At 48.1% G+C, this 16,326-nt stretch overlaps 1 protein-coding gene across 1 annotated transcript in view; it reads left to right on the plus strand.

Annotated features, from left to right (window-relative positions):
- The window catches only part of LOC139423714 (MHC class II regulatory factor RFX1-like), a 32,710-nt gene extending 17,721 nt beyond the window's left edge, over window positions 1-14,989 (plus strand). Inside the window, exons 10-17 of the mRNA XM_071175326.1 lie at window positions 1,919-2,022; window positions 2,183-2,334; window positions 3,541-3,638; window positions 3,852-4,001; window positions 12,639-12,850; window positions 14,304-14,457; window positions 14,594-14,639; window positions 14,743-14,989. Coding sequence (XP_071031427.1) covers window positions 1,919-2,022; window positions 2,183-2,334; window positions 3,541-3,638; window positions 3,852-4,001; window positions 12,639-12,850; window positions 14,304-14,457; window positions 14,594-14,639; window positions 14,743-14,903 — 1,077 coding nt within the window. The 3' untranslated portion in view covers window positions 14,904-14,989. The remainder of the gene's footprint in view (window positions 1-1,918; window positions 2,023-2,182; window positions 2,335-3,540; window positions 3,639-3,851; window positions 4,002-12,638; window positions 12,851-14,303; window positions 14,458-14,593; window positions 14,640-14,742) is intronic.
- The last annotated feature ends 1,337 nt before the right edge of the window (window positions 14,990-16,326 follow it).

Below are 16,326 nucleotides of genomic sequence, written 5' to 3' on the forward strand. Positions count from 1 at the left end.
CTCTGTCTAATGTAGTGCTATCTCAGCCTAATGTAGTGCTATCTCTGTCTAATGTAGTGCTATCTCTGTCTAATGTAGTGCTATCTCTGTCTAATGTAGTGCTATCTCTGTCTAATGTAGTGCTATCTCTGTCTAATGTAGTGCTATCTCAGCCTAATGTAGTGCTATCTCTGTCTAATGTAGTGCTATCTCTGTCTAATGTAGTGCTATCTCTGTCTAATGTAGTGCTATCTCTGTCTAATGTAGTGCTATCTCTGTCTAATGTAGTGCTATCTCTGTCTAATGTAGTGCTATCTCTGCCTAATGTAGTGCTATCTCTGTCTAATGTAGTGCTATCTCTGTCTAATGTAGTGCTATCTCTGCCTAATGTAGTGCTATCTCTGTCTAATGTAGTGTTATCTCTGCCTAATGTAGTGCTATCTCTGTCTAATGTAGTGCTATCTTTGTCTAATGTAGTGCTATCTCTGTCTAATGTAGTGCTTTGTCAGCCTAATGTAGTGCTTTGTCAGCCTAATGTAGTGCTTTGTCAGCCTAATGTAGTGCTATCTCTGTCTAATGTAGTGCTATCTCTGTCTAATGTAGTGCTATCTCTGTCTAATGTAGTGCTATCTCTGTCTAATGTAGTGCTATCTCTGTCTAATGTAGTGCTATCTCAGCCTAATGTAGTGCTATCTCAGTCTAATGTAGTGCTATCTCTGTCTAATGTAGTGCTATCTCTGTCTAATGTAGTGCTATCTCTGTCTAATGTAGTGCTATCTCTGTCTAATGTAGTGCTATCTCTGTCTAATGTAGTGCTATCTCTGTCTAATGTAGTGCTATCTCTGTCTAATGTAGTGCTATCTCAGCCTAATGTAGTGCTATCTCTGTCTAATGTAGTGCTATCTCTGTCTAATGTAGTGCTATCTCTGTCTAATGTAGTGCTATCTCTGTCTAATGTAGTGCTATCTCTGTCTAATGTAGTGCTATCTCTGCCTAATGTAGTGCTATCTCTGTCTAATGTAGTGCTATCTCTGTCTAATGCAGTGCTATCTCTGCCTAATGTAGTGCTATCTCTGTCTAATGTAGTGCTATCTCTGTCTAATGTAGTGCTATCTCTGTCTAATGTAGTGCTTTGTCAGCCTAATGTAGTGCTATCTCTGTCTAATGTAGTGCTTTGTCAGCCTAATGTAGTGCTTTGTCAGCCTAATGTAGTGCTTTGTCAGCCTAATGTAGTGCTATCTCTGTCTAATGTAGTGCTATCTCTGTCTAATGTAGTGCTATCTCTGTCTAATGTATTGCTATCTCTGTCTAATGTAGTGCTATCTCTGTCTAATGTAGTGCTTTGTCTGTCTTATGTATTGTTATCTTTGTCTAATGTAGTGCTTTGTCAGCCTAATGTAGTGCTATCTCTGTCTAATGTAGTGCTATCTCTGTCTAATGTAGTGCTTTGTCTGTCTAATGTAGTGCTATCTCTGTCTAATGTAGTGCTATCTCTGTCTAATGTAGTGCTATCTCTGTCTAATGTAGTGCTATCTCTGTCTAATGTAGTGCTATCTCTGCCTAATGTAGTGCTATCTCTGTCTAATGTAGTGCTTTGTCAATGTAGGTCTATGTCCAGTTATGTGGGTCAAATGTCATGTTATGACTTTCTATGTCAGACAAATGTAGTGTTTTATCATTCTTACGTAGTGCTATGTAAGTCTACAGGTGTGATGTCAGTCTAATTTAGTGTAATGTCAGACAAATGTAGTGTTTTATCATTCTTACGTAGTGTTTTATCATTCTTGCGTAGTGTTTTATCATTCTTGCGTAGTGTTTTATCATTCTTACGTAGTGTTTTATCATTCTTACGTAGTGTTTTATCATTCTTACGTAGTGTTTTATCATTCTTACGTAGTGTTTTATCATTCTTACGTAGTGCTATGTCATGTCTGTGCAGGCCATTCTGGATGTGATGGTGAACCTGCAGTTCACTCTGGTGGAGACGCTGTGGAAAACCTTCTGGAGGTTCAGCGAGAGCATCGACGCAGACACACTCGGCGTGTGAGTGAAACACACACATGTTCTACATGTCACACATTACAACACACACAATCTAACAACGTGTGTGTGTGTGTGTGTGTGTGTGTGTGTGCGTGTGCGTGTGCGTGTGCGTGTGCGTGTGCGTGTGCGTGTGCGTGTGCGTGTGCGTGTGTGCCTCCAGTCATGGTGAGTCAGAGGAGCGTCTACCTAAGTGGTACCTGGTGGTGCTGTGTAAGTACCAGCCAGTTGTTCACTGGACCAGAGACTGTGACAACACACTGTACCAGACCCTGGTGGAGATCCTCATCCCTGACGTATTACGACCCATCCCCAGTGAGTTATGACATTAGAGCTACACAACATGACGTTAGAGCTACACAACATGACGTTAGGTCTACACAACATGACGTTAGAGCTACACAACATGACATTAGAGCTACACAACATGACATTAGAGCTACACAACATGACGTTAGAGCTACACAACATGACATTAGAGCTACACAACATGACATTAGGTCTACATGCCATTAGATCTACACAACATGACATTAGAGCTACATAACATGCCATTAGGGACACATAAGTTGACATTATGGCTACATAACATGACAGAGCTGCACAACATGACATTAGAGCTACATAACTTGACATTAGAGCTACATAACATGCCATTAGAGCTACACAACATGCCATTAGAGCTACACAACATGCCATTAGAGCTACACAACATGCCATTAGAGCCACATAACTTGACATTATAGCTACAAAACATGACAGAGCTGCACAACATGACATTAGAGACACATAACTTGACATTAGAGCTGCGTAACATGACAGAGCTGCCCAACATGCCGTTAGAGCTACACAACATGCCGTTAGAGCTACACAACATGCCGTTAGAGCTACACAACATGCCGTTAGAGCTACACAACATGCCGTTAGAGCTACACAACATGCCGTTAGAGCTGCACAACATGACATTAGAGCCACATAACTTGACATTAGAGCTACATAACATGACAGAGCTGCCCAACATGCCGTTAGAGCTACACAACATGACTATAGAGCTACACAACATGACATTAGAGCTACACAACATGCCATTAGAGCTACACAACATGCCATTAGAGCTACACAACATGCCGTTAGAGCTACACAACATGCCATTAGAGCTACACAACATGCCATTAGAGCTACACAACATGCCGTTAGAGCTACACAACATGACATTACAGCTACATAACATGACATTACAGCTACATAACATGACACTACAGCTACATAACATGCCATTAGAGCTACACAACATGCCGTTAGAGCTACACAACATGACATTACAGCTACATAACATGACATTACAGCTACATAACATGCCATTACAGCTACATAACATGCCATTAGAGCTACACAACATGCCATTAGAGCTACACAACATGCCATTAGAGCTACACAACATGACATCTAAAACATATGACTAGCTACTTTTCTCTCTCATCTCTAATCATCTCCCTCCCCATCTCTCTGTCTCTCTGTCAGGTGCCTTAACTCAAGCTATCCGTAACTTTGCCAAGAGTCTAGAGAGCTGGCTGACAAGCGCCATGATGAACATACCAGAGGAGATGGTCCGCATGAAGGTGTGATCTCTCACGCACGCACACACACACACACACGCACGCACGCACACACACACACACACACACACAATACAAATACTCTTCCACAAAACTACATTCCCTCTCCCTCCTCCCCTCCTCTCTCCCGTCTCCTCCTCTCCCCCGTCTCCCCCTCCTCTCCTCCTCTCTCCCGTCTCCCTCTCCTCCCCTCCGTCTCCCTCTCTTCCCCTCCAGGTGATGTGTGCGGGGGCGTTTGCCCAGACGCTGCGTCGCTACACCAGTCTAAACCACCTGGCCCAGGCAGCCAGGGCCGTCCTCCAGAACACCGCCCAGATCAATCAGATGCTGAGTGACCTCAACAGAGTTGACTTCACTAACGTGCAGGTACGTCTGTCTGGATACCTTCTAACCACTACCTCTCTCTCTCTGTCTGGATACCTTCTAACCACTACCTCTCTCTCTCTGTCTGGATACCTTCTAACCACTACCTCTCTCTGTCTGGATACCTTCTAACCACTACCTCTCTCTCTGTCTGGATACCTTCTAACCACTACCTCTCTCTCTGTCTGGATACCTTCTAACCACTACCTCTCTCTCTCTCTCTGTCTGTCTGGATACCTTCTAACCACTACCTCTCTCTCTCTGTCTGGATACCTTCTAACCACTACCTCTCTCTGTCTGGATACCTTCTAACCACTACCTCTCTCTCTGTCTGGATACCTTCTAACCACTACCTCTCTCTCTGTCTGGATACCTTCTAACCACTACCTCTCTCTCTCTGTCTGGATACCTTCTAACCACTACCTCTCTCTCTCTGTCTGGATACCTTCTAACCACTACCTCTCTCTCTCTGTCTGAATACCTTCTAACCACTACCTCTCTCTCTCTGTCTGGATACCTTCTAACCACTACCTCTCTCTCTCTCTCTGGATACCTTCTAACCACTACCTCTCTCTCTCTGTCTGGATACCTTCTAACCACTACCTCTCTCTCTCTCTGTCTGGATACCTTCTAACCACTACCTCTCTCTCTCTCTGTCTGGATACCTTCTAACCACTACCTCTCTCTCTCTCTGTCTGTCTGGATACCTTCTAACCACTACCTCTCTCTCTCTGTATGGATACCTTCTAACCACTACCTCTCTCTCTCTGTCTGGATACCTTCTAACCACTACCTCTCTCTCTCTGTCTGGATACCTTCTAACCACTACCTCTCTCTCTCTGTCTGGATACCTTCTAACCACTACCTCTCTCTCTCTGTCTGGATACCTTCTAACCACTACCTCTCTCTCTCTGTCTGGATACCTTCTAACCACTACCTCTCTCTCTCTGTCTGGATACCTTCTAACAACTACCTCTCTCTCTGTCTGGATACCTTCTAACCACTACCTCTCTCTGTCTGGATACCTTCTAACCACTACCTCTCTCTGTCTGGATACCTTCTAACCACTACCTCTCTCTCTCTGTCTGGATACCTTCTAACCACTACCTCTCTCTCTCTCTCTGTCTGGATACCTTCTAACCACTACCTCTCTCTCTCTGGATACCTTCGAACCACTACCTCTCTCTCTCTGTCTGGATACCTTCTAACCACTACCTCTCTCTCTCTGTCTGGATACCTTCTAACCACTACCTCTCTCTGTCTGGATACCTTCTAACCACTACCTCTCTCTGTCTGGATACCTTCTAACCACTACCTCTCTCTGTCTGGATACCTTCTAACCACTACCTCTCTCTCTCTGTCTGGATACCTTCTAACCACTACCTCTCTCTCTCTGTCTGGATACCTTCTAACCACTACCTCTCTCTCTGTCTGGATACCTTCTAACCACTACCTCTCTCTCTGTCTGGATACCTTCTAACCACTACCTCTCTCTCTGTCTGGATACCTTCTAACCACTACCTCTCTCTCTGTCTGGATACCTTCTAACCACTACCTCTCTCTCTCTGTCTGGATACCTTCTAACCACTACCTCTCTCTCTCTGTCTGGATACCTTCTAACCACTACCTCTCTCTCTCTCTCTGTCTGGATACCTTCTAACCACTACCTCTCTCTCTCTCTCTGTCTGGATACCTTCTAACCACTACCTCTCTCTCTCTCTCTGTCTGGATACCTTCTAACCACTACCTCTCTCTCTCTCTCTGTCTGGATACCTTCTAACCACTACCTCTCTCTCTCTCTCTGTCTGGATACCTTCTAACCACTACCTCTCTCTCTCTGTCTGGATACCTTCTAACCACTACCTCTCTCTCTCTCTCTGTCTGGATACCTTCTAACCACTACCTCTCTCTCTCTGTCTGGATACCTTCTAACCACTACCTCTCTCTCTCTCTCTGTCTGGATACCTTCTAACCACTACCTCTCTCTCTCTGTCTGGATACCTTCTAACCACTACCTCTCTCTCTCTCTCTGTCTGGATACCATCTAACCACTACCTCTCTCTCTCTGGATACCTTCGAACCACTACCTCTCTCTCTCTGTCTGGATACCTTCTAACCACTACCTCTCTCTCTCTGTCTGGATACCTTCTAACCACTACCTCTCTCTGTCTGGATACCTTCTAACCACTACCTCTCTCTGTCTGGATACCTTCTAACCACTACCTCTCTCTCTCTGTCTGGATACCTTCTAACCACTACCTCTCTCTCTCTGTCTGGATACCTTCTAACCACTACCTCTCTCTCTGTCTGGATACCTTCTAACCACTACCTCTCTCTCTGTCTGGATACCTTCTAACCACTACCTCTCTCTCTGTCTGAATACCTTCTAACCACTACCTCTCTCTGTCTGGATACCTTCTAACCACTACCTCTCTCTCTCTGTCTGGATACCTTCTAACCACTACCTCTCTCTCTCTGTCTGGATACCTTCTAACCACTACCTCTCTCTCTCTGTCTGGATACCTTCTAACCACTACCTCTCTCTCTCTCTCTGTCTGGATACCTTCTAACCACTACCTCTCTCTCTCTCTCTGTCTGGATACCTTCTAACCACTACCTCTCTCTCTCTCTCTGTCTGGATACCTTCTAACCACTACCTCTCTCTCTCTGTCTGGATACCTTCTAACCACTACCTCTCTCTCTCTGTCTGGATACCTTCTAACCACTACCTCTCTCTCTGTCTGGATACCTTCTAACCACTACCTCTCTCTCTGTCTGGATACCTTCTAACCACTACCTCTCTCTCTGTCTGGATACCTTCTAACCACTACCTCTCTCTGTCTGGATACCTTCTAACCACTACCTCTCTCTCTCTGTCTGGATACCTTCTAACCACTACCTCTCTCTCTCTGTCTGGATACCTTCTAACCACTACCTCTCTCTCTCTCTCTGTCTGGATACCTTCTAACCACTACCTCTCTCTCTCTCTCTGTCTGGATACCTTCTAACCACTACCTCTCTCTCTCTGTCTGGATACCTTCTAACCACTACCTCTCTCTCTCTCTCTGTCTGGATACCTTCTAACCACTACCTCTCTCTCTCTGTCTGGATACCTTCTAACCACTACCTCTCTCTCTCTCTCTGTCTGGATACCTTCTAACCACTACCTCTCTCTCTCTCTCTGTCTGGATACCTTCTAACCACTACCTCTCTCTCTCTCTGTCTGGATACATTCTAACCACTACCTCTCTCTCTCTCTGTCTGGATACCTTCTAACCACTACCTCTCTCTCTCTCTCTGTCTGGATACCTTCTAACCACTACCTCTCTCTCTCTCTCTCTGTCTGGATACCTTCTAACCACTACCTCTCTCTCTCTCTCTCTGTCTGGATACCTTCTAACCACTACCTCTCTCTCTCTGTCTGGATACCTTCTAACCACTACCTCTCTCTCTCTCTCTGTCTGGATACCTTCTAACCACTACCTCTCTCTCTCTGTCTGGATACCTTCTAACCACTACCTCTCTCTCTGTCTGGATACCTTCTAACCACTACCTCTCTCTCTGTCTGGATACCTTCTAACCACTACCTCTCTCTCTCTGTCTGGATACCTTCTAACCACTACCTCTCTCTCTCTGTCTGGATACCTTCTAACCACTACCTCTCTCTCTCTCTCTGTCTGGATACCTTCTAACCACTACCTCTCTCTCTCTCTCTGTCTGGATACCTTCTAACCACTACCTCTCTCTCTCTGTCTGGATACCTTCTAACCACTACCTCTCTCTCTCTCTCTGTCTGGATACCTTCTAACCACTACCTCTCTCTCTCTCTCTGTCTGGATACCTTCTAACCACTACCTCTCTCTCTCTCTCTGTCTGGATACCTTCTAACCACTACCTCTCTCTCTCTCTCTGTCTGGATACCTTCTAACCACTACCTCTCTCTCTCTCTCTGTCTGGATACCTTCTAACCACTACCTCTCTCTCTCTCTCTGTCTGGATACCTTCTAACCACTACCTCTCTCTCTCTGTCTGGATACCTTCTAACCACTACCTCTCTCTCTCTCTCTGTCTGGATACCTTCTAACCACTACCTCTCTCTCTCTCTCTGTCTGGATACCTTCTAACCACTACCTCTCTCTCTCTCTCTGTCTGGATACCTTCTAACCACTACCTCTCTCTCTCTCTCTGTCTGGATACCTTCTAACCACTACCTCTCTCTCTCTCTCTGTCTGGATACCTTCTAACCACTACCTCTCTCTCTCTCTCTGTCTGGATACCTTCTAACCACTACCTCTCTCTCTCTCTCTGTCTGGATACCTTCTAACCACTACCTCTCTCTCTCTCTCTGTCTGGATACCTTCTAACCACTACCTCTCTCTCTCTCTCTCTGTCTGGATACCTTCTAACCACTACCTCTCTCTCTCTGTCTGGATACCTTCTAACCACTACCTCTCTCTCTCTGTCTGGATACCTTCTAACCACTACCTCTCTCTCTCTCTGTCTGGATACCTTCTAACCACTACCTCTCTCTCTCTGTCTGGATACCTTCTAGCCACTACCTCTCTCTCTCTGTCTGGATACCTTCTAACCACTACCTCTCTCTCTCTCTCTGTCTGGATACCTTCTAACCACTACCTCTCTCTCTCTCTCTGTCTGGATACCTTCTAACAACTACGTCTCTCTCTGTCTGGATACCTTCTAACCACTACCTCTCTCTGTCTGGATACCTTCTAACCACTACCTCTCTCTCTGTCTGGATACCTTCTAACCACTACCTCTCTCTCTGTCTGGATACCTTCTAACCACTACCTCTCTCTCTCTGTCTGGATACCTTCTAACCACTACCTCTCTCTCTTTGTCTGGATACCTTCTAACCACTACCTCTCTCTCTCTGTCTGGATACCTTCTAACCACTACCTCTCTCTCTCTGTCTGGATACCTTCTAACCACTACCTCCCTCTCTCTGCCTGGATACCTTCTAACCACTACCTCTCTCTTTCTCTCTGTCTGGATACCTTCTAACCACTACCTCTCTCTGTCTGGATACCTTCTAACCACTACCTCTCTCTCTCTGTCTGGATACCTTCTAACCACTACCTCTCTCTCTCTGTCTGAATACCTTCTAACCACTACCTCTCTCTCTCTCTCTCTCTGTCTGGATACCTTCTAACCACTACCTCTCTCTGTCTGGATACCTTCTAACCACTACCTCTCTCTGTCTGGATACCTTCTAACCACTACCTCTCTCTCTCTGTCTGGATACCTTCTAACCACTACCTCTCTCTCTCTGTCTGGATACCTTCTAACCACTACCTCTCTCTCTCTGTCTGGATACCTTCTAACCACTACCTCTCTCTCTCTGTCTGGATACCTTCTAACCACTACCTCTCTCTCTCTGTCTGGATACCTTCTAACCACTACCTCTCTCTCTCTGTCTGGATACCTTCTAACCACTACCTCTCTCTGTCTGTCTGGATACCTTCTAACCACTACCTCTCTCTCTCTCTCTGTCTGTCTGGATACCTTCTAACCACTACCTCTCTCTCTCTCTCTGTCTGTCTGGATACCTTCTAACCACTACCTCTCTCTCTCTGTCTGGATACCTTCTAACCACTACCTCTCTCTCTCTGTCTGGATACCTTCTAACCACTACCTCTCTCTCTCTGTCTGGATACCTTCTAACCACTACCTCTCTCTCTCTGTCTGGATACCTTCTAACCACTACCTCTCTCTCTCTGTCTGGATACCTTCTAACCACTACCTCTCTCTCTCTGTCTGGATACCTTCTAACCACTACCTCTCTCTGTCTGGATACCTTCTAACCACTACCTCTCTCTCAGTCTAGATACATTCTAACCACTACCTCTCTCTGTCTGTCTGAATACCTTCTAACCACTACCTCTCTCTCTCTGTCTGGATACCTTCTAACCACTACCTCTCTCTGTCTGGATACCTTCTAACCACTACCTCTCTCTCCATCCTATAATTCTGTCTCTGTCTCTCTCTCTCTCCAACCTATAATCCTGTCTCTCTCTCTCTCCACCCTATACTCCTGTCTCTCTCTCTCCCCTGTAGGAACAGGCGTCGTGGTTGTGAGGATGGTGTGATCCTATACTCCTGTCTCTCTCTCCCCCCTGTAGGAACAGGCGTCGTGGTTGTGAGGATGGTGTGATCCTATACTCCTGTCTCTCTCTCCCCCCTGTAGGAACAGGCGTCGTGGTTGTGAAGATGGTGTGATCCTATACTCCTGTCTCTCTCTCTCCCCTGTAGGAACAGGTGTCGTGTGTGTGGTTGTGAGGATGGTGTGATCCTATACTCCTGTCTCTCTCTCCCCCCTGTAGGAACAGGCGTCCTGGGTGTGTGGTTGTGAGGATGGTGTGATCCTATACTCCTGTCTCTCTCTCCACCCTGTAGGAACAGGCGTCGTGGTTGTGAGGATGGTGTGATCCTATACTCCTGTCTCTCTCTCCCCCCTGTAGGAACAGGTGTCGTGTGTGTGTGGTTGTGAGGATGGTGTGATCCTATACTCCTGTCTCTCTCTCCCCCCTGTAGGAACAGGCGTCGTGGTTGTGAGGATGGTGTGATCCTATACTCCTGTCTCTCTCTCCACCCTGTAGGAACAGGCATCGTGGTTGTGAGGATGGTGTGATCCTATACTCCTGTCTCTCTCTCCCCCCTGTAGGAACAGGCGTCGTGGTTGTGAGGATGGTGTGATCCTAAACTCCTGTCTCTCTCTCCCCCCTGTAGGAACAGGCGTCGTGGTTGTGAGGATGGTGTGATCCTATACTCCTGTCTCTCTCTCTCCCCTGTAGGAACAGGCATCGTGGTTGTGAGGATGGTGTGATCCTATACTCCTGTCTCTCTCTCTCCTGTAGGAACAGGCATCGTGGTTGTGAGGATGGTGTGATCCTATACTCCTGTCTCTCTCTCCCCCCTGTAGGAACAGGCGTCGTGGTTGTGAAGATGGTGTGATCCTATACTCCTGTCTCTCTCTCCCCCCTGTATGAACAGGTGTCGTGTGTGTGTGGTTGTGAGGATGGTGTGATCCTATACTCCTGTCTCTCTCTCCCCCCTGTAGGAACAGGCGTCGTGGTTGTGAGGATGGTGTGATCCTATACTCCTGTCTCTCTCTCCACCCTGTAGGAACAGGCATCGTGGTTGTGAGGATGGTGTGATCCTATACTCCTGTCTCTCTCTCCCCCCTGTAGGAACAGGCGTCGTGGTTGTGAGGATGGTGTGATCCTAAACTCCTGTCTCTCTCTCCCCCCTGTAGGAACAGGCGTCGTGGTTGTGAGGATGGTGTGATCCTATACTCCTGTCTCTCTCTCTCCCCTGTAGGAACAGGCATCGTGGTTGTGAGGATGGTGTGATCCTATACTCCTGTCTCTCTCTCTCCTGTAGGAACAGGCGTCGTGGTTGTGAGGATGGTGTGATCCTATACTCCTGTCTCTCTCTCCCCCCTGTAGGAACAGGCGTCGTGGTTGTGAGGATGGTGTGATCCTATACTCCTGTCTCTCTCTCCCCCCTGTAGGAACAGGTGTCGTGTGTGTGTGGTTGTGAGGATGGTGTGATCCTATACTCCTGTCTCTCTCTCCCCCCTGTAGGAACAGGCGTCGTGGTTGTGAGGATGGTGTGATCCTATACTCCTGTCTCTCTCTCCACCCTGTAGGAACAGGCATCGTGGTTGTGAGGATGGTGTGATCCTATACTCCTGTCTCTCTCTCCCCCCTGTAGGAACAGGCGTCGTGGTTGTGAGGATGGTGTGATCCTATACTCCTGTCTCTCTCTCCCCCCTGTAGGAACAGGCGTCGTGGTTGTGAGGATGGTGTGATCCTATACTCCTGTCTCTCTCTCTCCCCTGTAGGAACAGGCATCGTGGTTGTGAGGATGGTGTGATCCTATACTCCTGTCTCTCTCTCTCCTGTAGGAACAGGCGTCGTGGTTGTGAGGATGGTGTGATCCTATACTCCTGTCTCTCTCTCCCCCCTGTAGGAACAGGCGTCGTGGTTGTGAGGATGGTGTGATCCTATACTCCTGTCTCTCTCTCCCCTGTAGGAACAGGCGTCGTGGTTGTGAAGATGGTGTGATCCTATACTCCTGTTTCTCTCTCTCCCCTGTAGGAACAGGCGTCGTGGTTGTGAAGATGGTGTGATCCTATACTCCTGTCTCTCTCTCTCCCCTGTAGGAACAGGTGTCGTGTGTGTGTGGTTGTGAGGATGGTGTGATCCTATACTCCTGTCTCTCTCTCTCCTGTAGGAACAGGCGTCGTGGTTGTGAGGATGGTGTGATCCTATACTCCTGTCTCTCTCTCCCCCCTGTAGGAACAGGCGTCGTGGTTGTGAGGATGGTGTGATCCTATACTCCTGTCTCTCTCTCCCCTGTAGGAACAGGCGTCGTGGTTGTGAAGATGGTGTGATCCTATACTCTTGTTTCTCTCTCTCCCCTGTAGGAACAGGCGTCGTGGTTGTGAGGATGGTGTGATCCTATACTCCTGTCTCTCTCTCCCCTGTAGGAACAGGCGTCGTGGTTGTGAAGATGGTGTGATCCTATACTCCTGTCTCTCTCTCCCCTGTAGGAACAGGCGTCGTGGTTGTGAGGATGGTGTGATCCTATACTCCTGTCTCTCTCTCCCCCCTGTAGGAACAGGCGTCGTGGGTGTGTGGTTGTGAGGATGGTGTGATCCAGAGGTTGGAGCAGGACTTCAAGCAGACGTTACAACAACATAACTCTCTGGAGCAGTGGGCTGCCTGGCTGGACGGCGTGGTCTCCCAGGTCCTAAAGCCCTACCCACACAGCCCAGCAGCCTTCCCTCAGGCTGCCAAGCTCTTCCTGCTGCGGTGGAGCTTCTACAGGTGAGAGAAGAGGATGTTTTGAAGTCAGAGAAAGTGAGCATCAAATGCTCTTTGATTTGAATGTTTCCCCTCCTCTTCTTATCCCTCCCCCCTCCCTGTCTCTCTCTACCCCCCCCCCCCCCCCCCCCCCAGTTCCATGGTGATTAGAGACCTGTCTCTCTCTACCCCCCCAGTTCCATGGTGATTAGAGACCTGACTCTCTCTACCCCTCCAGTTCCATGGTGATTAGAGACCTGTCTCTCTCTACCCCCCCAGTTCCATGGTGATTAGAGACCTGTCTCTCTCTACCCCCCCAGTTCCATGGTGATTAGAGACCTATCTCTCTCTACCCCCCCAGTTCCATGGTGATTAGAGACCTGTCTCTCTCTACCCCCCCAGTTCCATGGTGATTAGAGACCTGTCTCTCTACCCCCCCAGTTCCATGGTGATTAGAGACCTGTCTCTCTCTACCCCCCAGTTCCATGGTGATTAGAGACCTATCTCTCTGTACCCCCCCAGTTCCATGGTGATTAGAGACCTGACTCTCTCTGCCCTCCCCCCTTCCTGTCTCTCTCTACCCCCCCAGTTCCATGGTGATTAGAGACCTGTCTCTCTCTACCCCCTCAGTTCCATGGTGATTAGAGACCTGTCTCTCTCTACCCCCCCCCCCCCCCCTTGTTCCATGGTGATTAGAGACCTGTCTCTCTCTACCCCCCCAGTTCCATGGTGATTAGAGACCTGTCTCTCTCTACCCCCCCAGTTCCATGGTGATTAGAGACCTGTCTCTCTCTACCCCCCAGTTCCATGGTGATTAGAGACCTGTCTCTCTCCACCCCCCCAGTTCCATGGTGATTAGATACCTGTCTCTCTCTACCCCCCCCCCCCCCCCCCAGTTCCATGGTGATTAGAGACCTGTCTCTCTCTACCCCCCCAGTTCCATGGTGATTAGAGACCTGTCTCCCTCTACCCCCCCAGTTCCATGGTGATTAGAGACCTGTCTCTCTACCCCCCCAGTTCCATGGTGATTAGAGACCTGTCTCTCTACCCCCCCAGTTCCATGGTGATTAGAGACCTGTCTCTCTCCACCCCCCCAGTTCCATGGTGATTAGAGACCTGTCTCTCTCTACCCCCCCCCCCCCCCCCCAGTTCCATGGTGATTAGAGACCTGTCTCTCTCTACCCCCCCAGTTCCATGGTGATTAGAGACCTGTCTCTCTCTACCCCCCCAGTTCCATGGTGATTAGAGACCTGTCTCTCTCTACCCCCCCCCCAGTTCCATGGTGATTAGAGACCTGTCTCTCTACCCCCCCAGTTCCATGGTGATTAGAGACTTGTCTCTCTCTACCCCCCCAGTTCCATGGTGATTAGAGACCTGTCTCTCTCTACCCCTCCAGTTTCATGGTGATTAGAGACCTGTCTCTCTCTACCCCCCAGTTCCATGGTGATTAGAGACCTGTCTCTCTCTACCCCCCCAGTTCCATGGTGATTAGAGACCTGACTCTGCGTAGTGCTGCCAGCTTCGGATCCTTCCACCTGATCAGACTGCTGTATGATGAGTACATGTACTACCTGGTAGAACACAGAGTGGCCCAGGCTAAAGGAGAGACACCCATCGCTGTCATGGGAGAGGTACACACACACACACACACCTGATATAGAACACAGAGTGTCCCAGGCTAAAGGAGAAACACCCATCGCTGTCATGGGAGAGGTACACACACATACCGACACACACGATGCACTGCTGATTGTCTCTCTCTCTCAGTTTGCCAGTGTGGGCAGGAGTCTGAACTGTCAGGACCCTGATAAAGGTAATGTCTCACCCTGCAACCCTTCACATCTTCCACATCTCTCATAATGTGGCCGCAATAAACCTGTAAACGGTTAATATATCTGTGTGTGTGTGTGTCTCAGATGAGGAAGAGGATGAGGAGGAGAGTGATGAAGAGGGGGTAGAGATGACCGTGCCGTCTAACTCCGCTGGTCTGGGAGAGGGGGAGGTGTCACTGGAGCCGCCCGTCAAGCTAGCCAGGACTGACCCCCGGGGACTGTTCAATACCACACACACAGAGTGACTCACACACACCCAACACGCACACACACTGACAACTGAAACACACGCTCTCGACTTAGCCGTTGGCTAACATGACACACACACACACACACACACCCTCAACAACACACTCATCCTTTGCCTTAATGATGGTTTGCTATGAGCCCATTTGTGATCCCAATGCCATTAAGTTCCTTATCTGTTCCTGCAACCTCACACACCCTGTCTGTCTGCACCTTGATCTCTCTCTCTGTGTGTGTGTGTGTGTGTGTGTGTGTGTGTGTGTGTGTGTGTGTGTGTGTGTGTGTGTGTGTGTGTGTGTGTGTGAGCGAAGGAGAGGTTTCACAGCTTACCTTTTCATCTCTTTTAGTTATCATGGTTCCTCATCACCTTCATTGTGACATCAGAGACGGTGACCTCTTCACTAGACACACTGGTCCTTCATTGTGACATCAGAGACAGTGACCTCTTCACTAGACACACTGGTCCTTCATTGTGACATAAGAGACGGTAACCTCTTCACTAGACACACTGGTCCTTCATTGTGACATAAGAGACTGTGACCTCTTCACTAGACAGGGTAACAGTCTGTTCCAGATTTGACCCACCTATCCCACTAATTAACATTACCACTAGCTTGGCAACTTGCTGTTGGATGCAGAAACAGTCTTGTAGGAATACCGTGGCTGAGATTCAATCTGAGGTGTGTTGTAGCACCCTGAACATTTAAAGGTAATATCTGACTGAGCTGACATGCAACATTTACCGTGAACACGCTGAGGAACACTGCCTTTAAATGGGGCACTGTCAACAGAGGTCTACAACGTACCTCTGACTGAGCCGACATGCAACATTTACCGTGAACACGCTGAGGAACACTGCCTTTAAATGGGGTACTGTCAACAGAGGTCTACAACGTCCCTCTGACTGAATTCAGACCTATATGTCCCTGTCAAGAGGTCTACAACGTACCTCTGACTGAATCCAGACCTATATGTCCCTGTCAACAGAGGTCTACAACGTACCTCTGACTGAATCCAGACCTATATGTCCCTGTCAGAGGTCTACAACGTACCTCTGACTGAATCCAGACCTATATGTCCCTGTCAACAGAGGTCTACAACGTACCTCTGACTGAATCCAGACCTATATGTCCCTGTCAACAGAGGTCTACAACGTACCTCTGACTGAATCCAGACCTATATGTCCCTGTCAACAGAGGTCTACAACGTACCTCTGACTGAATCCAGACCTATATGTCCCTGTCAACAGAGGTCTACAACGTACCTCTGACTGAATCCAGACCTATATGTCCCTGTCAACAGAGGTCTACAACGTACCTCTGACTGAATCCAGACCTATATGTCCCTGTCAACAGAGGTCTACAACGTACCTCTGACTGAATCCAGACCTATATGTCCCTGTCAACAGAGGTCTACAACGTA

This window comes from Oncorhynchus clarkii, chromosome 13, assembly GCF_045791955.1.
Source record: "Oncorhynchus clarkii lewisi isolate Uvic-CL-2024 chromosome 13, UVic_Ocla_1.0, whole genome shotgun sequence".
Classification (NCBI taxonomy): Eukaryota; Metazoa; Chordata; class Actinopteri; order Salmoniformes; family Salmonidae; genus Oncorhynchus; species Oncorhynchus clarkii.